General features: G+C 45.3%; 1 protein-coding gene across 4 annotated transcripts in view; it reads left to right on the forward strand.

Annotated features, from left to right (window-relative positions):
- DYNC1I2 (dynein cytoplasmic 1 intermediate chain 2) overlaps nucleotides 1–26,601 on the forward strand; it is a 1,851,236-nt gene that overhangs the window by 139,688 nt on the left and 1,684,947 nt on the right. For all 4 annotated transcript variants that reach the window (XM_044075529.1, XM_044075531.1, XM_044075530.1 and 1 more), the window contains exon 2: nucleotides 13,907–14,024. In XM_044075529.1, coding sequence (XP_043931464.1) covers nucleotides 13,917–14,024 — 108 coding nt within the window. In that variant the 5' untranslated portion in view covers nucleotides 13,907–13,916. The remainder of the gene's footprint in view (nucleotides 1–13,906; nucleotides 14,025–26,601) is intronic.

A 26,601-nucleotide genomic window follows, 5' to 3' on the forward strand; every position in this document is an offset into this window, starting at 1 on the left:
ACCCCTTACCTAATTATTTTGGAAGAACGGGTGGACTCTACTGCTTTTCAAAATATGGCTTATTATCACAATGGTGACAGACCCAGACAAAGTCTCTGTTGAAAACACGAGGATTTTCTTTCCCTTTTATTCTTCTGCTTATTCTGTCAGTAAACTCGATCTAAGGTATTCAACCAGGTGCATTGTGAGTAAGGGGAAAGCTCGAGTGTTTTTGGTGTCCACGAGCATTAGCAAGCGGCCGAGTCTGCTCAGAGGGATCGGAACTGAACCCATCCATTGAAGATACATGAAAATCAACGACGCAGATGGAACGTTATGGTGAGTACATAACCCCCCCCCACCGATTTCAGCAAATATGTTGAGTGACACTACTATGGTTCCACCAGATAAGTGACTGTTGTTGAACATTGATCAGTTGACAGCAGTGGTAAGCCACGTTTCTTCACAGCAGCCTCTATACCCATCAGTTACAGCTATTTGAATGACTGTAAACACTTCATCTGTCTAATTGTGTTAAAATAATAAGTCTTAGTAATTCAAGTTTTACACAAACTCCCAGTAATTTCAGGAAAGTATTCCATCTGATATTATACAAATGTTTATCTGTCCGAAGCCAAAATAGTAAATGCTTCATCTGAGCAAACAGCAAAACCTACCAGCAGTTATGACCACTTCTGATAAGCTTGCCTTTCATATGTTAAATTTTAAAAATAAAAAAAATTATTCCCATTTAATGCATTTCAGCTAAATTTCACACAAGCAGTAGTTGCTTCACAGAAAACACATCAACCCTGCAAAGCCATTATAATGAGCTAACAGCAGCAGATGTTTTTCTCCACAGGCAAACCGCCCCTGCAAATGTCAATGAAAAATGTAGACATTATATATACATATATTAGCAATTCAGCATTATTTACAATTGGAAAAATTATCAGTTAATACGTGACAGCCCCTTTCAACAAGGAACTGCAAGGAGCATGTATAATACTCAAATGAAGAATATTCCACCATACTTTTCAATTTCTTAGCTTAAGATTTCTGGGCAAAGCCAGAATCGATGAGGAGCAAAAGTTTCCAAATCAGAGACAATTTTTAATTAATTTAATTCACTGAAAAGTTAAAAGAACAGGTTTTCCATCAGCAATACATTTCCTTAACAATAGGAAGCATGTCTAATGGCTGGCATTACTCATTCAACTCTTAATTCCTCAATGACTTAACAGAAACTCACACGTTTGCAATGGACAAGGCAAAACAAAAAAAAACAAAAAAAAAACTTTTGCTGGCTAGGAGGTAGAGAAAGGGGGGGGGCATCATGTCCCCATCAAATTGTCATTCTGAAAGATTTTAGCTTTACAGAAGCCGAAACTCTGACACTGACTGCAGAAAACATAGCATTCAGGTAGTATCTTACCTCCAGGATGAACTGTCTATGTTTCCTTCCTGATACTGTTTATACTGCCCTATTTTTCCTGTTCCTTGTAGCATTTTCTAATGTTTTCTTCTCCTGTCCCATATCTTTGTCTTGAGCTGGTTCTGAATGATGTACACTGGAAATGGATGGACTGGTCACTTAATGTGTGTCTTGCATGGCAGCAATGAGATTTTTCACTGGATTGAACTCCTCCACTTGCCCATTAATCCCTTCACCGTATCCTATTACTGCTATCAACGCTTTGATGGTTATCTATCTAGCTGAAGTGAAGATTGAGAGCTTTTCAGAATTTTTTTTTTTTTTTTTTTGATTGAGCGCAAGTGCTTAATTCTTTCAAATTTTTATGTATAGCCAGAGTTGAGAAGACATTACAGATACTGCCAGTTGTACACTATTTTCTGTACTTTATTTGAAAACTTCTGTTTTACTTCTCTCCGTTGTCTTTTCCCTTTCCTTCATCAAATTATATTTACAAAATAAGTTCTAACTTTAAATTCCTTCCTTTTTGCAAGTGATGTATATTTTATGCTTGGTGATTACCATCCATTTTAAATTCTTTGTCCGTCTTACAGATGCAGAAACACAACAGAATCAAGGTCTGTTGCTTCCAGAAGAGCTACCAGCATGGCCACAAGATACAGCCTCAAGACAAACATGCAGTTTGTGTCTTTGGCTCTGTTATCTGTAATCAAATTGCTTAATTTGAAAACATTTCAATGCAAGGACCTTGTTGGATTGCCAAAACAAACTAGTTCTCAAGGGTTTGTTGAAAAGCAGTCCTCTTAAAAGAAAAAAGTTAAAGACAAAAAAAGGACAAAGAGACTGGAAAGAAAAAAGAAAAGACGATTAGGAGAGTTGGATACTTCAATATTACAAAAGGTATCTCCAGTTAAGATGCTGCGAAGAATGGCTTTCCTAACCAAGACCTTCAAGTATGGAGCCTCTTTTTCCCTAGGGTCTCTAACTAAGCAAGATTCTTTGGGCCTGACTGACTCTGCCCAGAGAAGGAGAATGGAAAGCTTTTCCTCTGAGCAGGAGTTGTTGAGATGATCATCTTGTCCTGCTTCATCAGCTTACTTCTTTTCCTCTGTGTTGTTCCATAGCCTAATGCATCTTGACTGGGACAGTGTGATGACAGCATTTGTCAAAGCTTATCTTCAACTCAGTGTTCTGTCAGCCCCTGCTGTGTCTAGGGTTGCATGAGAAGAAACTCAAGTTTCTGTCATCTCAGTTCCTACCCCAGGCTCAGTCCTGGCACCAGGTGATTGAAACCAGTAGAAGATCTGAGGCCAATGACTGGGCACCAGGTGATTGAAACTAGTAGAAGATGCCAGGCCAATGGCACCTATGGATTTGTCTTCCTTGGCATCAGTGCTGTTGGTATAGGTGGAGGTGTGGGACACCAGCAGTGCTGGCAGTGACCCCCCCCATAGGCCTGACAAGATCAGCACCAAAGGCTCCGCATAGATGTCTGCCCCAGTGCTATTTCGGGTAATTTGTGTTGAAGCTTTCATCATGTGATTCTTCTACAAAAAAACCCATTGTGGTGAATTTGGTGCCAGAATGGTCTGGACAGATAGCCAGTATCAATAGCCTTCCTCATGCAATGTTGATTCTGATGGTTTTGGCCTGGACAGCGCTAAGGGCTACTCCGAGCAGAGGAGATCTGCTCAGATATTTCATATGGAACAAACACCTGCCCTACCAATTCCACCCCTGTAAATTCATTGAAGCAAAGCCTTTGCACTACTCATCTGTCTAGCTCTACCAGGACCTAAGACCAGAATGACTAAGAGGACACCTTCAGTCTGGCTTACCTTCTCCCCAGGGAAACTAGGACAACTCCCCATGCGCTCCACAAGGGAAAGGTGCAAGAGGAAGCACACAAGCTTCCTGTTGGGAGTTCTCTCCCCAGATATGGATCCCTGCAAAGGAGAGGCTTCACTCTAACCCATTCCTGAAGACTCCTAATTTGGGGAAATACTAGAGATTTTTTAGAGGGGACCATGGTACATTAATTCCACTTCTGTGTCAGAAGAGATCCTGCTGGAAGCTTAGAGGGCCTCATACCCAGCAGCCTGGATGGACCCCTCCCCCAGATAAATTATTAGACATGGTATGCACAAAAGTGTGGAGGGAGCCTGACATAGTGGAACTCCTATACAAGAAGCCCAACAGAGTGCTGCAACCCCCAAGGGTGGGAGACACTGGAGTAAGGGGCTACTTGTGGACTCCATTGTGCTTTCATTGGCCACTGAAAAAGAGGGGCTCCAGAGGATGCCCCTGCTAACAATTCCCCAAAAAAGTAACTACTGAGTAATGGATACATTAAGAAAGTGGATCTCTGCACCAAGAGGCTTTTCCAGCAGGATGTGAAATTACTTTGCTCATATAGTTCATTTTTCAGAGAAAACTAGGAGATAAGACCTCAGAAAACCTGAAACATTTGCCCACAAGAGTCTGCAAACAGTTGGCAATTCAGGTGACTAGTATAAATTCCATTACATAGCTCTGCATGTATCTGCTTCACAATGCAGCAGGTGAAACTACTTGTACAGCAACCCTGACATTGCATTGAAACTTGAGGCCTAGTTGCAAATGACTTTTGTGGGACACTTCAAGGGAGCCTTTGGAATGTCCCCTTTGGTGGAACATTATTGTTATTTGATCAGAAAGGGTAAGATAAGCTGCAACAGTGTGAGCAAGAGAGCACGATAATGTCAGCTGTTTGGGTTAAATTCTAGACTTCCCCTTTGGAGAAATAAAATGGGAGCTAAGAATATATCTCTCTTTTTTTTTTTTTTTTTTTTTTTTTATAATCCCTGTAGCTGCAGCATCAGCAGCAGTTCAACAGGAATTCCTGCGGTAGAGGAGGCTTTTGTAACAGCTGATCTGAAGTAGGGACTTCATTTGTCAGCAACCTTTGGGATACGGATCCGATCTCGGATCCGAGCCGGCAACTTCTATCATAGCATAGATCCAATCTCCTAGCTCCTCCCCTTACCCATAATCCCCTGCCTACCCTGACTGACCTCAGATCTAATTTGCCGCTCTTCAAGCAACAGCTAGATTCCAGAGCTCTTGGCGTTTTTTGTGAGAAAAAAGTTTTCTTTCTTCTTTTCTGATTGAGTGATTGTGTGTGCGTGGTAGGTTTACCCTTAACGCTAAACTTATTATTAGTTTTAGCTTCTCAGCTTAAATTTTAATTTAAAATTTTCCTCCCTCCCCTGCTGGTCATAGCGTGTGTGTGTGACTTGAGTGTAGGGGCCTAGTGAGTGTGCTTTACTTTAGTAATGTCGGAGGCCCCTAAAGCCATTTTTTTGAAATGCACCGAGTGTGGTCACAAGCTTTCACCGGCTGATGGCCACACTCGGTGCCTTAGGTACCTTGGGGTTGAACACCTCTCTTCGGTTTGCGCGATTTGCGTGGCGTTCAACCCCAGGGCACTTAAGGATCGGAGATCGAAGCTGGTTCTGGCGGGCCTTTTACCCCCAGACTCTGCTTCGGCCTCCGGTACTAAGGTGACCGCTACCCCCCCCCAGTAGCGGTCACTCCTGCCTCCCTTCCTCCAACCGGGACTCAACCTCCCACTTTGGCTCCAGAGGATAGGGAGTCCAGGAAAGAGAAGCGGAGGGAGAAGCACCTTAAGTGGCGGGCTGAGGACTCTTCATCGGCCCCGCCCGCCAAGAGGGCTTCTCCGTCCAGGTCTTCTCGGTCTCCTCCTCCTCAGATCTGATCCCCTTGTTTCTCCTCGGGACCCGAGGAGGAGGTGACCCGGTCCCCGTCGAGTTCATCGAGGCAACACTCCAGGTCTGCCTCGGTGGCCTCTTCGAGGTCCACCTTTAGCATGTCAGATGTGAACATGGACCGGATGATGAGGAGATTCATCCAGGCCCAGATGCAGATGGGAGTGCTCTTGCCCCCCCCCCTCCGGGGGGGGGGAGCTCAACCCCTTTTTTCACCCCTATTGCTCCTTCTCCGACACGCATTCCGGGATCGGAGCGCTCGGAGCCGAGCCACGTTGGATCCAGGGGTGGGTTGGAGCCGACCGTGCTGGGCACGTCGGCTCCGACGGCTCCCTCGAGTTTGTCGGATCCGACCTCTCGGAGCCGTGGGCCGAGCTTCGGATCTGAGGGATTCGGTGTGCTTTCGGCTCCGTCCCGGTCTGAGCACACTTGTCCCTCGGATCCAACGTTCTCGGCTCCGGGTCCGATCCCTGCTTCAGATCCAAGTGGGAGTCGGGTCTCGGATCCGTCGGAGGGCGGCTCCCCCTTGGCTTTCGCTGCGGTGGAGAGGGCACTGTCGAGTGCTTCCAGGCCTCCGGTCCTGGCTTCGGCTCCCTCCCGCACTCCTTCTCATCTGATCCTGGCTCCCCTCATCCGGCCCTCGGGGCAGCCTGCCTCAGCGCCTCTAGGAGTTCCAGTGGAACAAGATACAGCCCGTGAGGACTCCTCGGACAGCCCCCCCCCCGAGGAGATTTCCCACAAGGCAAAGTGCAAGAGGAGGCACATAGACTCCCCTGAGAGTCTCACCGAAGATACGGACTTAGATGAAGGGGAAAGCTCCCCTAGGTCGCCCCCCGAGGATGTCTCCTTCGGAGACATCATGGAAATGCTCAAAATCACGGATGGGTGGTCTGCCCCCAAGGCTTCCTCTTATGAGTCCGTATTCCTTGAGGCGTTTGAGGCAGTGCCATCTACCTCTTGGGTTTCCCCTCCACCCGACCCTTTGGTGTATCTCATATCCACTAGGGCTTGGAAGGAACCGGACACCGTAGAGCCAATCCCCAAGCGCCTGGACAAAATTTTGAGCCCCCCTGCAGAGAGATCACACTGGAGCAGAGGTCCCCCTGTGGATGCCATGTTGGTGGCTGCAGCCATCAAGAAAGAGTTGGCTCAGGAGAGCCCCATGGGTCATTCTCCGAGCAAGGAGTCTCGAGCGATGGACCGTCTTTGGAAGCGGGCCTTCAGTTCAGCGACCTTCTCTATGAGGGCCTTGAACTACATGTCGCACGTTATTCGGATGCAGCGGGATCTAATTAAGGAATACGCTGCTTCCCCCCCAAAATCCATGTCGGAGGGAGACAAGGATCTGTACTCCTCCCGAATGGCCACCCTCCGTTCTATTTCTAACACCTCTGTGCGGCTGTTGTCTCATGCTACGGAGGGAGCCGCTAGAGCAGGCGGAGTCGGGCTTGTCATGAGGAGACGGGCCTGGCTCCGTCACTGTGACTTCTCGGAACCCTTTAAGGCATCATTCGCGAATGCCCCTTTTGATGGTTCTGCACTGTTCTGCAAAACCGTTCGCGACACTCTTGTCCAGAGTGAGAAAGACAGGAAGATCTTGTCTGCCGTTGGAGGTCCGCTTCTCTGCACCCCAGAGGTCTTTTTCCAAGAACCAAAAGGGTCAGAAGAAGATGTGGTTCCGAAAATCGCATCAATCCCAGTCTGCTCAGGACAACCAGTCCTCTCGTGGCAGAGGAGGACAGGGAGGATGCCGCCCCAGAGGCAGAGGGGGTCCCAGGAATTTTGGGTCCAGAGAACCGTTCTCTGAGAGGCCCATGCAGAACCCCTGAGGGGTTACCCAGCTGCTCCACTCTGGAGGCAGTCGGGGGGCGTTTTTCGAGGCACCTAGCAATGTGGGAGTCCATAACAACGGATCGCTGGGTGCTTCGTATTATATCCAGAGGTTACCAAATTCCCCTTATCGTAACCCCCAGAATCAGAGGCCTCCCCGACGTACCACCCAGTCAGAGGGAGGCGGCTGCTACAGAAATTCAGTAGCTTCTGCAAAAAAGAGCCATCCAGCCCATCCCCCAGATCAAATCGGATCAGGGTTCTACTCCAGGTTCTTTCTGGTGCCAAAAAAGACGGGGGACTTGAGGTCCATCCTCGATCTCTCTCTCCTAAACCTGGCGGTACCCAAAGAAAAGTTCTGAATGGTCACGTTGCAATCCGTCCTCCCCTTATTGCGGGAGGATGACTGGATGTGCTCCATAGACCTCAAGGATGCGTACTATCACATTCTAGTGGACAGGCGTTCCAGGAGGTTTCTCCGCTTCCGGCTGGGAGCCAGTCACTTTCAATTCAGGGCCCTCCCCTGCGGCCTCACCTCTGCCCCCAGGGTGTTCACCAAAGTCCTAGCGATAATAGCGGCCCACCTGAGACTCCAGGGAATTCAGGTCTTTCCATACCTGGACGACTGGCTCCTTACTGCCCCAACAAGGCATCTACTTTGTTCATGCAGGGATTATTTCCTCAGTCTGGCTCCACTATTAGGATTAACCATCAACATGACCAAATCCTCTCTGATCCCTACACAGGTGTTGGATTTTATAGGGGCAAGACTGGATTCCAGACAGATGCTTGCGTTCTTGACTCCAGATCGGCTTCGGAACCTGATGTTGCACGTGCAGGCCATCCTTACTGCAAACTCCTTCGTCGGAATTGGTCCTGAGGGTCTTAGGATCTATGGCGACTGCAATCCCTCTGCTGCCATTGGCCCGGTTGAACATGAGGGCCCTGCAGTGGACCCTCCAGGTACAATGGTCCCTGTCTCGCAACCCCCTGTCTCATCCCATTTCCTTAAGCAAGGTTTGCAGAAGGTCGCTCGTGTGGTGGCTCCAGTCTCCCAATCTCCACACGGGACGTCCCTTCTCACTACCACCGCCAGTCGACACAGTGACCACAGATGCTTCTCGCCTGGGGTGGGGGTGGGGGCATTTTTCAGGCAGGACAGTCCAAGGCACGTGGAACGACGTAGAGACCTCTTTGCATATCAACGTCCTAGAGATGAGGGCGGTGCTTTTGACGTTGCAGGCACTACACAACTCTCTTCCGGTAGGGACGATTGCAGTACAGACAGACAACATGTCAGTCGTCTGGTACATCAACAAACAGGGGGGAACCAGGTCTTACCCCCTTTGCTGCGAGGCCATGAGAGTGTGGGAATGGGCGATTTCCACCAACTGCTTTCTCATAGCAACGCACATTCCGGGACGGTCCAGCATTCTAGCGGACAGGCTCAGTCGTACTATCCTGACTCCTTACGAATGGTCTCTCAACCCTCGAGTTGCAGAGCAAGTATTTGCCCGATGGGGGCAACCTTGTTGCAATCTTTTTGCCTCTCCTTCAAACACCAAATGCAACGATTACTTCGCTCTGATCCCCCCTCCGGGGGAGTCCACGAGAGACTCTCTAGTTCATGCTTGGCCTCCCGGTCTGCTTTATGCTTACCCTCCTCTTCCCCTGATGTTGAAATTATTGCAGAAAGCCAGGCAGTTGGGGAGCAAGATGATCCTCATTGCCCCATTCTGGCCTCGTCAGACGTGGTTCCCTTACCTATGGTCTCACCTAGTGTACCCACCATGGATTCTGGATCCCCTCCCGGATCTCATTTCTCACCCTCTCGATCTTCCGACTCCGAACCTGGTCAACCTCAAGCTGACGGCTTGGTTGCTCCAGTTCCACTCCTCATAAGGACTCCCGGGATCTCATCACCTGTCAAAGCCATTCTTGTAGCAGCTCACAAGCCTTCCACCAGGAAGGTTTATTGGAGTAAGTGGAAACGCTTCACCATTTGGGCAGAACACCGTCGTTTAGACCCTTTTACAGCCCCGATAGCATCAGTTCTAGATTTTCTAACCTCTCTCTTTCACCAGGGGGCTAGTTCTTCCACAGTCAAGGTACAACTTGCAGCAATCTCATACTATCACGTGGGGCAAGAGTCTGGCCCTCTTATCACTTCCAAACTGTGTAAGACCTTCCTCAAGGGTACCTTCCTCCTTAGGCCTCCAGTCAAAGAGGTGGTACCTCCATGGGATTTATCCTTAGTCTTACAGGCCTTGACTGGTCCCCCTTTCGAACCGGCGGCCACGGTTGATCTCAAATTTCTCTCTTGGAAGACAGCCTTTTTGGTGGCCATAACTTCAGCCAAAAGAGTGTCGGAATTGCAAGGTCTGTGTGTCAAACCACTATATTTGGTCTTTCACCCGGATAGGGTTTACCTCAGGATCAATCCGTCCTTTCTACCTAAGGTATCTTCAGAAGCAAACATCAATCAATCTACATCAATCAATCTTCCAGTGTTTTTCCCCAACTTTCAAAACAAAGGAGAGTACAAGCTGCATTCCTTAGACGTACACAGACAACTACGTTTTTATATTCATAGAACTGCTGATCATAGGCAATCCGATCAGTTGTTTATCTCCTTTGCCAAAAGTAATTTCGGAAAGCCAGTTTCTAAAGTTTCTCTCTCTCGATGGATCTCGAGTTGTATTCTTCTAGCATATCAGAGCTCAGGAAGGCCTGCACCTCAAGGAGTCCATGCTCATTCTACTAGGGCCGTTGCCACATCTGTGGCCTTTCAAGCTAGGGTTCCACTGGATGACATTTGTTCCGCAGCCACTTGGGCTTCATCTCACACCTTTATCAGCCACTATAAAATAGATGTTGTCTCCCGAGGTAGGGCGTCCTTTGGCTCTGCGATGCTCCGGAATATCCTTCCATGAAGGCCACCCAAGATTTAGTTAGCTGGGGACTCTGTCCCAAAGGTTGCTGACAAATGAAGTCCCTACTTTAGATTAAGAAGTTATGTACTCACAATAACGTTCCATCTGAGTAGGTATCTTCATTTGTCTGCAACCATCCCCCCCTCCTTCCCCCTGACCAAAATGATCGTTCTTGTGGTTATTAGCATATGTTCCCTTTGGGACACTTTTATCAGCTGTGCTATAGGGCAAACTTGATCTGAGGTCAGTCAGGGTAGGCAGGGGATTATGGGTAAGGGGAGGAGCTAGGAGCTCGGATCTATGCTATGATAGAAGTTGCTGGCTCGGATCCGAGATCGGATCCGTATCCCAAAGGTTGCAGACAAATGAAGATACCTACTCAAATGGAACGTTATGGTGGGTACATAACTTCTTAATATCCAAGAGATAAGGGTGGATCACACCAGCACAGGTTCTATGGTCCTTCCCATGAACCTTGAGGAGTTGCCTGACTGTTGTACTTTGGTGACAGTCAGGGAATACCCCTCTCTCTTTCTTTCTCTCTCTGCATTCTTATACTTGGCCTTGATGCAGGACATTTGGATCAGAGAGATCATGTCCAGAGGCTGTACCATGCCATTTTCATGACTAACCATAACACTGCCCTTTCTATCCATGTTACCACCCCATCAGAAAAGGGTGAGTCAGTGGGAGATGAAAAGCCTTCTGTTAAAAAGAACCTTCAGGAGGTCCCACCAGACCAGAGAAGATTTTGATATTACTCCCGGTTCTTCTTGGTGACAAAAAAAACACCGGACTTCTGACTGATTCTAATCCTCATCTATCTCAATAAACAAGTAAAGAAAGAATCCTTCTGGATGGTTGTAGTGTAGTCTGTCCTACTTAATTTACAACTAAACCAGGAATAAAAAACGAAAGCATCCACAGAAATCCACCAACGATTTTATTGAGTTAAAAGCTTTCATCCGCTTAATAGCTAGACTTCCTCAGAACAAATAAAGGCTGTACACAGTCAGCTTATAAACACGAAACCCCTCCCAAAAAAATCCAATAAAACAATTAATGCTTGAAAAAACAACAATGAACATCACATGACGTGATAAATAACATGAAAAAAGTTTTTTACATACCCTAGTAGTAGGAGACATGATTAAATATATAAAAGTATGAATGGAATGAATTTAAAAAAATAAAATATATCAAAATATATATAAATACATATGAATAAAATGTAATTGATTGTGTGTAAGATGAATACAAAAATTAAAAATTTAATAGCTAACATGGATCTCAATTTTAAAAGACTGGAAATCGAAATAACATCATTAAGCCCAGGGGGACGTCCGGCAATGCACCTAAGTTGCCACTTGAGTTCAAGATACTCCAAAAAAATGGCTTGCGGTCTGCCCCTCGGGTCCCGCTCAACACAGTCAGTGACTCTGAACTTAAAGGAATTAGTTGGATTATCCTTGAGATGTCTATATAGTGCATTACGCTCATCCCTCTTGCCAATGTCATAATTGTGTTGGTAAGTCCTATATCTAAATTGCCTAATTATTTTGCCTATGTAAAAACATCTGCACCCTTGGGAAAGTGCAACATAGACAATCTCCTTACTGTCACAATTACATTTCCTATTCAATTTCATGAAACCAAAACCATGTATGAAACATTCAGTGCCCTCAAGGATAAATCTACATTGTGAGCAGCAACCACACTTGCTCATCTTGCCTTGAATAAATTTAGACAGGGGTCTTTCAATTATCTTTATGACACAGATGTCTTTTTGATAAAGAATAACTGCATGGTCCTCCACCTTGCTAAAAACACTGGGATCACATCTAAAAATGTCCCAAAACTTAATAATAGTCCCTTTGATCTCCCTAAACTGCAAATTAAAAGGCAAAATCATTGCTTTATTATATGCTGCAGTACAAGGATTGTCATCAGATACCACACTACTGGCAGCTTGCACCTGTGCACTCCCTAACAGGGGGGTGTATAAACCATCCATCCTTTTCCTTTTGACTTCAGCAAAAATTTCAGATTAAAAGTCTAATGGATAACCTCTTTTGACAGACGTCTAATATTTTGTCACATTCAACTAAAAATTGTTTCTCTTGGCTGACCATCCTTGCGAGCCTCACACATTGACCTTTGACAATGGCCTTCTTTTGATGCAAGGGGTGCCAACTGCAAAAAATGGTCTGCTTGACAAAAGTATTTTCCATTTTTGGCTTTGTCTATTCTGTTTCATTCTTTGAAAACAATATTATCCCAAAAACCTGAGCCATCTGAATCAGAGTCAGAATCACATTTATTGGCCAAGTATGCACGCATACAAGGAGTTTGACTCTGGTTTCAGTTACTCTCTAAGTATGAATTACATAAATGACATACATACAACTGTTAAGAACAAGACAAATGACATACGTGCAACTATTAAGTACAAGACAAAAAAATGTACATATACATACAAGGTGCGAAGTGCAACTCAGTGAATTAAATAAACTCTGAAAGAAGCAAGTATTAACAGTATGTAAACAATACTGCAGAATCCTCAGAGGCTTGGGAAAAAGAATACCCAGCCTAATAAGCTGAGTTAATGGTTTATGCACTTAATGGCCTGTGGAAAAACTGTTATTATAGCTTCTTGTTTTGCGGCGTATTAATCTAGAACTCCTGGCTGATGGTAATAGTTCAAAAAGATGGTGGCTTGGATGTGAAGGGTCAGTGATGCTCTTCTCTGCCCTTTTCATGACTTTGGAATAGTACAGGTCCTGTGAGGAGGGCAAACTAGCACCAATGAATATTTTCGTCAGACCTGACTATTCAACTATTTTTGTCATGATTTAGCAGAGATCCAAACCACACTGTTATGGATGAGCTGAGAACAGACTCTGACTACTGTATAGAACTGAATCAACAGTTCCTGTTGGAGGTTGACATTCCTCAGCTGTCGCAGAACGTACATTCGCTGTTATGCCTTTTGCATTGAATTTCTACACATTCTGTCCGATTCAAACCTTTCCCTAAAACCTTTCATCCAAAATTATCTGTCTTATGTTCCTACTGTTCCTGAATTTTCTTGTTATTGCTACCAAAAAAAAAAGGCTTGTTGTGTGCCTTTTTTTTCCCTCTTACTTGCTTAGTCTTTTTTTTGGGATACTGTCCCCCCCAGCTTCCATGCTTCTAGCACTTTTGGATTACTTTCTTGCAATAACTCATTGTCCCTCTTCCCTGCCTAACATCGCTATTCTGATTTTAAAGCGTTTCATAATTCCCCTTTCCCAGGCATAGACTCTGTGTATCCACTCTTAACTTTTCCACCTTTTGACCCATTTTCTCTTGAAACAAAGAGATTTAAGTATCTACCAGGAGTTTGGATGTTTTTTACTTGGCTGATGGTAGTCAAATGAATACTTGCCTTTTTTTTTTTAACCAGCTCTGCGGTTTGTAGATGTTTTGCAGAAAGTGAGAGAAGGTACACTCTTAGCCTCATTAATTAAGACTGTCTTCTCTGAACACAGTCGTGACTGTGTTTTTTTTTTTTTTGAGCTGCGTCTAATTTGTTGCATCTTATTTTTCTTAATCAGATATAGTAATTCACCAGTCTTCCAAAATACTGCTTGGTTACTTAATCATGGCTTTTGTAGTGATGCATCACCTAGGTATTATGAAGCAGAATGGAAATTTGGATCTCTGCAGGATTTGAGAAAGTTTTCTTTTGTTTGACTAGTTGTTTCTTGTATTTTGCAATCTGCTGACTGAGAGAGATGCACAATAAAGCTCATTTCTAAATATCCCATAACTTATGGAAAGCTTAGCAAAGAATGCCATTAATGTAGTTTCTTAAGTGTCTGAAGCAGTTTAGCGTTAAGTGCAGGAAGTGATAGCATTAGTAAGCAGTAAGTCTTCCAGTGGGTGGCCCTCTAATTGGTTTTCATTTCACCCTGATTTAGGGTTACAGCCATGTCTGACAAGAGTGAACTGAAAGCAGAGTTGGAGCGCAAGAAACAGCGCTTGGCACAGATTCGTGAAGAAAAAAAAAGGAAGGAAGAGGAAAGGAAGAAAAAAGAAGTAAGCTTTTTTATTGTGGGTTATTGTCTTTTCCACTATTTACATCTTGTGTTGGTGCGCTTTTTGAATTATTCATTTCAGGTGATTGCATATGACTGAAGACTTCAAAAGGCAGGTATCGACTGTTAGTCGCCTCTTTGCCCTGGGCACCTCTTTCCAATTAGTGTTGAGTTGGCAGACAACACTTTTGGGTAAAAGGAAGTTGGGTTTATTCAATCCACATAATCAGCACAGAATGAAATCCCTTTATTTAGTCCTTTAGAAACCTGCATGGATTAACATTATTAATAGCTTGTGTTCGTATAACGAGACCTAGAAGGTATTGGAAGTGACTATAAACAAACTGTGTGAATAGGTGTTCTGTAGAATTTTCTTTACAGTGCACATGTACTTTTTCATCAACTGCTTGTTTTTCTTTCATTGTTTAACAATCTGCATATTGTGTGTATCACCTAGTCGTCCATGTTCTTTTTTTCTTTTCGTTTATTAAGCTTTCTGTAATATGCTGAAAGTATCTTATTAAAAACAAGATTCACTGACTGAATATCCTTCTGTTGATATTTTGGATATTCATACTTCTTTACTGTATGCACTGGTCAGTGCCATTTAGATTCACTCCTAGTAAATGTCAGTTCCTTGAGTATTGCTGAAGGGTTATTGGGAATGCTTTTCTCCTTGATATTCAAAGTTTGCCTTTTAAACTTGACAAAGGCAGTGAGTGGGTTACTGCAGCATTATTGTAATTCATTTTATAGAGTACTTACAAACTTGTTGGAAAAGAAATATTGACACGCCTCTGGGGAGTTGAGTGCTTCAGCCTTTTCCAGGACGGTTTTATCCCTTGCCTTCCGGCCTAAAAATCTCTTCTTTCTCAAAATTAATTAAATTTGTTATTTTAGTAAGCGTGAATAATTCACAGACCCTCACCATTGTTTTATTTCAAATACTAGGAAGGAAGTCTGTTTAACCGCAAACTGTAACCTTCTTTTCCGCCAATAGTCCACCTTTCTCTACCATGCACTGCAGAATCTTTGTAGTGTTTTATGCTTGACTCTTTGATCCTTTTTGGTCCGTGATTCACTGAAAATGGAGTTGGGGCAGATTTAGTGATTGTAGCAGATTATGCTGCAAAGAAGGGCATGTGATTTCCTCATATGAAACTGTCTTGTAATTGGTTGTATATTCTGATTCCGGACAAGGATACTGGCTGTTCCCTTCCTTTGCTGATTGGTGCGAGAAAGATTGAGACAGTGGCTAATGATGTACTGCCTGCACATCAAATCTAGTTATATTGGCACTGAGACCTTGCATCAGGGGGTATAGACTGTACATGCAGAAGATGAGAGGCTGAATACTATGGTTATGTAGCAGGTGAGCAGGGCTGTGGATGTGCAAGGCAGGATAACAAAGCAAGAAAGTGTGGGAAGAGCATTGTGTTTTAATATAGAAAATGTGCTTATGAAGCAAGGTGAGCTAAAAATTTGGCACCACAAGAACATCTCCACATTGTGAGGTTACAGAAGGGGAAGGAAGGCCAGGACCATGTAGGATTTATTAAGGAATGGGTTTGTCTGCTAATATGGTACAAGACACCAATGCCAATATAATTATGTAAGCTGATGTTGACTGTGGCAACATTTGGGAATGAAATGGGCATCAAACTGATTGGGAATAATATGTTTGTGTTCGTAAGCCCAGAGGTGTAGTTTACCTGCTTTTAACAATGAAGATAGCTAGCTCCTCAGTTTAGAAGCCTTTCTTTACACATGCCTGTGGGATTTAATGAGGGACATTAAATGATCACTGACAAGTCACTTTTTCCTTTTGTGGTGGCATAATGCAACTGGTGTGGCTTTTTATTGTTCAGTATATAACATGTATAACGTGGTGACTGTAATAGCAGGATGTCTGCAGATGGTCTCTTGGGCTTTTGAAATACAATTAAGTAATGGATGGATTTAATTTCACTGCCACTTTTGACATTACTGCTTCTGACCTGCACAGTGGGTTTGAGCTTCAGTTTTCTGTGCAACTTTGAAGTTTCTATTATTAAAGCCTGCTGAATGTGGCACTCTTGACTATATGTATTCCTAAAAGGCATTTATGTGTGTTGTTGTGCACTCGGCTACCTGTTGTGATCTTGTTATTTGCTGGTGAATGGGTATTGGAATCAAGTGTTAAGTGGACTTGGATTGGTGGAAGTCTTTCCTTGCATATGCTTTGCTCATGTATTCCATTAGTGTGAAATGTTTGACAGATTAGATGTTCATTGTGTTTCACTGTTGCAGTCATTACTCTTGGGTTATCCTGCTGGCAGGCTACCTGCAGTCGGCCAGAGTTCCAAAGTCTAGGTCCGGCATCGGTTGCTGTCGCCTCTTCCCTGACGTCAGTGCACCAGGAGTATAAAAGATGCAGCAGACGCCATTTTCTTCAGTCTTTCTTGTCGCGCGGTGCCCGAAGCAAAAGCAGTTTGCAAGTGCCGGTCGGCCGACTCCTGAGATTTTCAAAGCTGAATTTCAGAACCGAAGTCTTCATTAAAGCTAAGTACCCCGTTGGGGAAACTTTTTTCTTGCTCCAGACCGATGTCAGAAAAAGTTAACAATTATATTTCTTGTGGGAAGCAAATACCTCATAAGGATTTTCACTCTTACTGTATTCCTTGCCTAGGCCCTGATCACAACGTTGCTAGCTGTCGGTTTTGCACTAGATTCAACCAACGCACTATCAAGGGTTGGTTCGATTTTGCATTTCATTACTTTGGCCGAAGATATAATTATATAATGCCGGCGGAACAGCTGACAACCGGAGTATACAAAAAACGCAAGGACAAGGATAGGCATCCGAGGTCCAAAACCGACGACGAAGCCTCTTCTAGGCCAGTCGCCGGTTCTCAGTGAGGTGCTTTCACAGCCTCTGGTGCCCGCTACCTCAGAGCCACAGGCCGCTACCGACTCCCACGTGGAGCCGACTGGGCCTTTGGAAACTCAAGGTATTGGACACTCGGAAATCAATCCCTCAGATGGGTCTGGAGCCGCTGAGCAGGCATCTGCTTCTGAAGGTGTCTTCAGACCTACACAACTGTATATTAAGCCATCCTCAGCTTCAAAGACAAAGACTAAAGCAGCTCTAAAGACAAAGAAACAAGTACAGCATTCTCCTATTCAGACTTCCATGCCTAAAAAACAGTTGCTCAAAGTGGCCGAAGACCTAATTACTTTGATCAGGGGCTCCCATCCCCCTCCTGATAAGAGGCCTAGACAAGAGACAGAGTATGATTCTTCTGATCAGGTATCTATTTCCTCTGATTCCTCTTCTGAACAGGATTTCTCCATGCTTCCCTATGAGGATTCTGATGCTGAAGAATCCATTCCTTCAGCCTCTCCTCCTGAGGACTATTCCTTTGGGGAAACGCTGCATACTATGAGGGAGCATTTCCACTGGGAGAGCCAAAATTATTCTGAGTCTAAGAAAAGGCTCAGAGACTTCCTGCTACTTCCTCAACATAGACCCCTTGCCATTCCTCCTGTTTTAGACATTGTAGATTATGTATTTTAAGAGTCCGGACTATCCCCTGACTCTTTACCCCCTGCACCTGCTAAGCCAGACAGATACTACAGGGTCCAGGATTCTCATAAATTCCTATATAGAAACCCCGCTGCTGACCCAGAAACTATATCTCAGGGTCCCAAGGGGGTTAAGGCTTCTACTGCAAAAAACCCTGTCCCCTCTGATAGGGATTCTAGGGCTCTAGACAGATGGTGGAAAAAAGTTTACACTTCTGCCACCCTGGCTGTAAGGGCTTTAAATTGTCAATTTCATATGCTTAAATATCAGCAATATTTACTGTCACTACTTAAAAAGAAAATGTTGACAAATACTGAATGTTTGGAGAACAAGGAATTGCAGGATTTATTGCATGCAACTGAACAAGTGGGAAAGCATACTTTGCAATGTGGTTATGATTCACTGGAGGCCTCTTGCAGGGCCGCTGTTACAGGTTCTGTTATTAGAAGGCATGCTTGGTTAAAGGAACAAAATCTGCCTGATCATGTTAAAGCAAAGTTATTGCACCATTACAGCATGATACTTTGTTTGGTACTAAAGCAGAAGAGGTGTTGAAAAAAATGGAGGATAAAGCAAAATCCATGCAGACAGTCAAGGATTTCTTACAGGTACAGCCACCCAGGTTTAGCAGGAACTGACCTTCTAAAAATTGGTCCTTTCCAGTCTCAGACAGACCACAAAGAGGCAGATACAGGCGTCCTAGAAGCAGATCTCAGCCCCAAGGCTCATACAGGCCTAAACAATGGGGTGCTCCTACCTCCAAAAGCAGAGAAGACAAATCACAGCCTTACAGGAAACAGTCCCAATGATTTTCCACTACCAGTTCCAAGCAGTTTCCTTTTGACAGCCCCCTTAGGGGGAAAACTAGCACTTTTTTCATCAAATTGGCAAATGGTTACCCAAGACAAATGGGTTCTGAACATAGTGTCCCAAGGCTACAGGTTCCATTTTCACACCCTACCAAGGTCAAAGGGCATGCCAGACCTGCCACACAATCAATGGGCAGAGGCACAAAAACAAATTACAGCCCTCATGGACTTGAGGGCCATTTAGTAAGTACCACAACAAGAGCAGGGGCAAGGATTTTACTCTAGACTTTTTCTAGTACCCAGGAAGGACAAAACCTGGAGACCAATTCTGGACCTATCTATATTAAATACGTTTCTGGAAGTTCCAAAATTCAAGATGTTGACTCTTCAGCAGCTACTGCCCATGCTAGGCAAGAGGGCTTGGCCAGTAACTTTGGACCTAAAAGAGGCATACCTGCATGTCCCAGTCAGACAATCTTGCAGAAGATACCTCAGATTCATAGCTGGCTCAATGCATTATCAATTCTCTGCACTGCCCTTTGGCTTATCTACTGTGCCCAGGGTCTTTACAAAATGCCCGGCACCAGTAATTGCGTTTTGCAGACAAAAAGGAATTCAAATTTATCCCTACTTGGACGACTGCCTAATTCAAGCAGAGAACAAAGACACTCTTCTAAAGCATTTGGCGTTTGTAAAAAGATCACTAATTGGCCTAGGGTACACAGTAAACGAAAAGAAATCAAAACTAGTGCCCTCTCAAGAGATAATATTCCTGGGTGCAAGCTTAAATACAACTGCCCAGATGGCTTGTCTCACGCCAGACAAGCAAAAACAACTGACTACTTACTTCAAGAAATTGGCAACAAAATCCCACTTATCTGCAAGGAAAATCCTGCAGGCCTTGGGTTTCATGGCATCCTGCATTCTACTAATTCCATATGCCAGACTGCATATGAGGAAACTACAATGGTATCTGAAAAGTGTTTGGACTCAGCATTGCCACAGCCTGGAGACAGTAATTGCACTCATTCCCTGCCTACAACAGGAGTTTTGATGGTGGGCAGAAGCCTGTCACCACAACAAGGGTCTGCCATTCAGTTTACCCACAGCCCGACAGACACTGACAACGGATGCCTCAGATTATGCCTGGGGGGCCCATATGGCAGGAAAATGTATTCAGGGCACATGGCCTGCAAACTAGATGCATCTTCACATCAATCAGAAAGAGATGCCAGCTGTTCAAAATGCCCTGACAGCTTTCAAGGACCTGCTTCATCCAGGACAATTACTAATAAAGACAGACAACACTACGGTCGTGTGGTACATAAACAAGCAGGGAGGTACTCATCCCTACCCCGTCTGCAGACAGGCAATGACTTTATGGGACACAGCATTGGCCTTTCAAGTTCACCTACAAGCACAATTCCTGCCAGGAAAAACAAATACTCTGTCAGACGAACTAAGCAGAAACCTCATGGATCCCCATGAATGGAAACTGGATCCACAAGTCTTCAGGATGATAATAAGGAAATTGGGATGCCCAGACATAGATCTGTTTGCCTCCCCTCACAACTGTCAATTGCAGAGATTTTGCACAAGGATTTACTACAAGCAAGCATGGAAAGTGGATGCCCTATCATTCAGCTGGAAAAATCTAACAGTATACGCTTTTCCCCCACTACCTCTCCTTCCCAGAGTACTCCTAAAGGTCAGACAAGAGAAGCCAAAAATGATTCTGATTGCACCAGACTGGCCACGCCAGCACTGGTACCCAATCCTGAAGAGCTTGTCTCAAGGTCCAGCATGGATATTGCCTCAAACTTCTCACTTGCTGACCCAACAAAACAATCGGATCCTGCATAGCCAACTCAGGACCTTAAATCTGGCAGCATGGTGGATAAGGTAGCCATTCTGAACACTCCTCTTTCAAAAGCTGTTATGGATGTTATCTTGGAGGCCAGGAGGCCCAGTACCAGAAAGTCTTATGCAGAAAAATGGAAGAGATTCTGTGCTTGGAGCCAGAAACAAGGCATTGACATGCCTGTACCAAACATTCCTCAGATTTTACAATACCTGACTGAGATGCTGAACAAAGGCCTTTCTTTCTTGTCAATTAAGATTCATGCATCTGCCATTTCTGCACATTACAATACGGAACCACCTATCTTTTCTCACCCAAATAATCAGCAAATGAAAGATGAAACTCAGTAAATAGCGTAACCAGTAGTTTAATACCCGCTTTCGTAAAAACTTCTTCAGAATACAAAAAAGACCATGATTCAATGCATTTAAATACCCAAACAGTTAACAACCAATTACTTAATTAAAATCAATCAAACTGATTATTTAAAAAAAAAAAAAAAAAAAACACATTCTATTTTTTAAAAAAACCAAAAGGAATCCATTCCCTTATTCACTTGTAATTTCCTATGTTTTAAAAAACATTTGATGTTAATATAATCATTAAGACCAGGGAACTTGTCCGATTTGAGTTTTATCTGCCACACAGTTTCACGCTGTTCTAAAAAATTCTTATAATCTCCTGCCCTAAGATCAGCATGCACAACTTCCAAAACTGAAAATAAAAATTTCTTGTATCCATTACAAGTTTTGGTGTGTTTATACAAGGCATTGTTTTCATCACACGTTTTAATACTATAAATGTGCTCTCTAATTCTAACATTTAAACTACGAGTGGTCATACCTATGTAGTATGCAGAGCAACCAGAACATTGACCAATATAAACCACCCCCTTTGTTTTACAATCAACATAACGGGGTACTTTAAAGGTCCTATCGAATGTGTCTATTTTGATGTAAGGTCCCTCTGAAATGAATCGACACATGTTGCAACTATGGCAAACATGCATGCCAGTCTTGTTAGTATTAATAGTTGATGGCACTAAGGTGCTGTTTTCCAAAATTCCCTTTAAGTTATGACTATTCCTAAAGACAAATTTAGGACCTTCCCCTAAAATCCTTTTGATGTCCTCATTACCATTAATGATCTTCCAGTTGTCAACAACAATCTGGCTGATCAAGGATCCATCAGAACTGGTATCAAAGGAACACAAGGCATCGATGTTATAGCCATTCCCTTGTCCATTCTGATGCTGACTGTTGTTGATGGAACTATCTTTTCTCACCCTTTAGTAAGGCAGTACCGCAGAGGGGCCAAAAACATTAGGCCTCCAAGGAGAGCACCAATTCCAGCCTGGGACCTCAACTTTGTTTTGGAAAAACTCACACTGCCTCCTTTCGAGCCAGCATCAACAGCGGATATTAAATTCTTATCCTGGAAAACAGCTCTGTTCCAAGCCATTACCTCTGCAAGGCGAGTCTCGAAGTTACAAGCACTCATGGCTGTGGAACCTTTCATCATTTTTCATCCAGACAGGGTTTCTCTGAGGACAAACCCTACAATGTTAAGTTGTCTATCTCGCCTTCATTCTTGCTGGATGGGTTCGGAGCCGACCTTGGCTCCGACTCGGCCACTCTAAAAGCTCGAGAGTTGGTTCCACCGGCTCGAGGCTCCCCTTATATCCCACAATGCTAGGCGAGTTACCTCAGATCTCGTTTGCCGCTACAGCTTCGAGGTTGGTTGCTTCTACCGGTTCCTGGTGAGTGTTAGCTTTTTCTTCTAAAAGTTACTCTTTTTTCCCCTTTTTAACTTAAATTCTTCCTAAAACTAGTGTAGATCATAGAACTTTATCCCCGACCCTATTTTTTCCCGTTTCTTTACTAAAGAACCGTTGGTTCTTCCTTTGGGCCTTTGGCCTTCCCTTCCCTAGGGAGTGTTTGTGTAGTTTACTTTAATTTTTTGTACCTAATTGTTAGTATTTCTACTAAAATTATTATTATTTTTTACTGACAGGGTATAACTTGTGTGTTTGGGTCTGTGTGTGTACTCCTGTCAGGGAAATGTCAAAAGAAGCAAAGGTCTCCGGATTCAAGAAGTGTGATGCGTGCTGTCAGAAAATGTCTCTGACAGACGCTCACACTTCTTGTGTCTATTGTCTGGGGCCTTTGCACCTGCAGGACTCCTGTGCTGTGTGCCATGGCTTCAGCCCCAGGGTCCTGCAGGAAAGAAAAAACAAGTTGATCCTGAGAGGCTTGTTGAAGCCAGAGGATTCCCTGTCAGTTTCAACAGGGAAGCCCTCTAAGGCATCGAGGTCTTCGGCTCCGGCTTCTGAGCCGAGACCTCAGGTTGTTCAACCTTTGCCTTTATCGGCTCCGGCTGGAGCCGATAAGTCTCAGTCCACAGTTTCTGTGGCTTCGCTCGGCCGGAGCCGAGGTTATCGAGGTACCCGTGTCGGCTCCGACAAGACCTTCGGAGCCGACAACTAGAAAGAGGTCTAGGTCACCTTCTCTTGGCTCCGTTCATTCGGCTCCAGGATCTCCCCTGCTGTCTGAACGGAGCCAAAGGTCTCATTCCTCTAGGTCATCGAGGCTGTCCGATAATGACCTTCAGAGAGTGGTGAGTCGATTACTTAAGTCCGAGGCACTAGCCCAGATGCTTCAGAGCCCGACTCATCAGTCGGTGCCTGCCCCGGTCCATCAACTCTTTCCTCCTTCGACTCTTTTGAGTTCGAGCCGGGTCGTGTCGGAACCGAGACTGTGATTGCCGGAGCCGAGACAATTGTCTTCGGCTCCGTCGGCTCCGTTTTCTTCTTTGGAGGAATCTCGGCGCCGGACTTCCCTCGTCGGCTCGAGGGGTGAGTGGCATCGGACCCTTGTCCGACCCCTCTCCCTCTCGGTGCTTCGGCGCTGGTGAGTTCGGCTCCGACATTGGCCTCGGAGCCATCACTGTCGGTGCCGAGGGGGGTTCTTAGCTCCTCGGAGCGGGGACCTCTGGCTCTGCCTGACAGGGGTGCATTCGAGGTCATGCGGAGTGTGTTAGAGCCTGGCTCTACTCCACAGTCGGCTCCGTCAGCCCCTCCCTCTATGCTGCCTCAGGGTAAGTCGACTCACTCCCTCATCCCGGACCGCAGAGAGCCAGCTCCTCAGGAGCCCCTGTGGGGATTTCATCCTCTTCCGAGGCCTCTCCTGATTTGGCAGAAGAGCCCCCTCGGAAGAGGAAGTGCAAGAGGAAGCACATTGACTCACCTGAGTCTATCACGTCGGACACAGATCTGGATGACTCTGAGGGTTCTCCCCGTTCCCCTTCTGAAGATGTCTCATTTGCAGACATTCTGGAGATCCTGTAACAGAGGGGAAATTGGCCAGCCCTCAACCCTTCGGAGGACGAATCTGTGTATCTTGAGGCGTTTGGCTCTCGTCCTTCCACCTCCTGGGTGTCCCCCCCCTTCGACCCCCTCATGCAGGTGGTTGCTAAGAAGGCATGGACGGCTCCTGATTCAGTGGACCCCACTCCCAGGAGACCCTCTAAATTCATCACAGCTCCATCAGACAAGCAATTTTTATCAAAAGGAGTTTCTGTGGATGCTATGGTGGTAGCTGCTGCCACAAAGAAGGAATTGGCTGATCCTTCAGTGCCTGTCCATCCACCTAACAAGGAATCTAGGTCCATGGATAGGTACGGGAAGCGGATGTTCTCCTCAGCGACATTTACCATGCGTTCGCTGAATTACCTGTGCCATTTCACTCGTCTTCAAAGGGACTTGATCAAAGAAGCGAGTGAAATGTTAAAGGATCCTACAGCTGCGGGTTTCCAAGATAAAATGAACACGCAGCTGGCTACCCTTAATTCCATATCTAACTCCTCCATGCGCCTCCTCTCTTATGCGGCCGATGGAGCGAGCAGAGCCGCAGGGACAGGTGTAGCCTTACGTAGGCACGCCTGGATGCGGCTATGCAATTTTGGACCCTTTCAAGACGTCTTTCACGAACTCCCCTTTGATGGATCATCTCTCTTTGGTCCTCAAGTGAAAGAAACCTTGACTAGGTGCGAGACTGATGGCAAGACCCTTTCTGCCGTCGGAGTCCGTTTTTCGACTCCTTCTAGGCCTTACCCCAAAGGCCAGAAGGGTGGGAAGATGTGGTTCCGTAAACAATCTCAAGGGACTTCGCCTGACGACAGAGTCGTTCCTACCAGAGGCAGAGGTGGGAATAACAATGGTAGACGTCGCCCTAGGGGCAGGGGGGGTCCGCAGAACCAGGGCAATCGGGAAGTTTTTCCTGACAAGCCCTTTCAGCATCCCTGAGGTGTTGCCCGACTGCCCATCTTCGAGGCGGTCGGGGAAGATTGTCACTGTACCCAGAAGCCTGGCTATCCCTGACTCAAGACAAATGGGTACAGTCCATCATTTCAAGGCTATTCTATCCCCTTTCTTTGTTTTCCAAATCAGTCAAAAAAATCCCTTCCAGATGTTCCACCCGCTCAAAGGGATTTAGCAGCTTTGGAAATTTCAAAACTGCTTGCAAAAGAGCAATTCAGTCAGTGCCAGCAGACCAACAAGGATCCGGAATCTACTCAAGGTTCTTTTTAGTTCCAAAGAAAACAGGGGACTGGAGACTGATTTTGGATCTCAGTGTCTTGAACAAATCAGTCAAGAAAACAAGATTTCGGATGGTCACGCTGCAATCCATTCTTCCCCTTTTGGGCAAAGGAAACTGGATGTGCTCTATAGACCTTCGGGATGCGTACTACCACATAAAAATGAACAGACGCTCCAGAAGATTTCTCCGCTTCAGGCTGGGAACCAGTCATTTTCAGTTCAGGGCCCTGCCCTTTGGTCTCACCACTGCCCCCCCCCGGGTGTTTACCAAATGCATGGCAGTGGTAGCTTCTCACCTGAGACGACAAGGATTCCAGGTGTTTCCATATTTGGACGACTGGCTTCTCACAGCTCCCACCAAGCATCTCCTTCTGATGGCCAGAGATTATACTTTTCGCGTTTGTCAAAACTGGGTATTTCAATAAATTGCGAAAAGTCTGTTTTGTCGCCTTGTCGTACTATTACCTACATAGGCGCAAATTTAGATACTATAAACATGTCTGCAAGGCTAACGAACCAAAGGATATCAGACATTCACAAATTGGTGTCACTTCTTCTCAACAACAACAGAGTCAAAGCCAGGTTAGTTCTAAAGGTGTTGGGAATCATGGCAGCGGCCATACCTCTCCTTCCATTGGCCAGATACCACATGCGGATCCTTCAGTGGATGCTTTTTACCCAATGGTCATACCAGGAACTTCCATAGTCTCACACCATTATGATCACGCAAGCGTGCAAAAAGCATCTCATGTGGTGGATGTCTTCCCCCCAGCTCCTGTCGGGGAGATCATTTGTTCCATCTCCTCCGGTTGCTACTCTGACAACGGATGCCTCCCTGATCGGGTGGGGGGGGCATTATCAGGGCAGGACAGTCCAGGGCACATGGCAACCAAACGAATGCCACTTGCACATAAATGTTCTGGAGATGAGAGCAGTGCTTTTAGCGTTGCAAGCCCTTCAAGACTCTCTTCCCTTGGGAACGATTGCAATCCAGACAGACAATATGTCTGTAGTGTGGTACATCAACAAACAAGGCGGAACCAGATCATACCCCCTGTGTCGAGAAGCACGCAGACTGTGGCAATGGGCGATTTCTTCTCAGCGTTTTCTGATAGCAACGCACATCCCCGGGAAGTCCAATCACATTGCGGACAAGTTGAGCAGAGCTATACTCATGCCTCACGAGTGGTCTCTGAAAGACTCTGTAGTGAGAGAAATCTTTCTCAAGTGGGGTCAGCCTTGCTGCGATCTTTTTGCTACTCCCCAAAACAGCAAGTGCAGAGAATATTTCACTCTATTCCCTTTACCAGGCCAACCCAGCAGAGACGCTCTAGTCCAAGTTTGGCCCCGGGACTTCTGTATGCATTTCCTCCTTTCCCACTGATCTCTCAAGTAATACAGAAAGCTATCGCTCAGAAGGCCTCATTGATCCTCATTGCTCCTTACTGGCCTCGACAAGTGTGGTTCCCCTTTCTACATCGATTTCTTTTGGAGCGACCGTGGAACCTGGACCTAGTTCCAGATCTTTTGATCCACCAGTCGGGTCAGTTTCATCGCTCCTTCCTCTCTGAACCTCACTGCTTGGTTCCTCCAGTTCCAACCGTAGCCAGGCTTCCTCAATTATCTCACTCTGTTAGAGATATATTGATAGCTTCCCATAAATCTTCCACTCGAAGATTTATTTGAGTAAGTGGAAACGCTTCTCATATTGGGCACAAGGAAAGGACATAGATCCTTTCACTGCTT

The sequence above is a fragment of the Protopterus annectens genome, chromosome 6.part1, assembly GCF_019279795.1.
Source record: "Protopterus annectens isolate FY-2018-M chromosome 6.part1, PAN1.0, whole genome shotgun sequence".
NCBI lineage: Eukaryota > Metazoa > Chordata > Ceratodontiformes > Protopteridae > Protopterus > Protopterus annectens.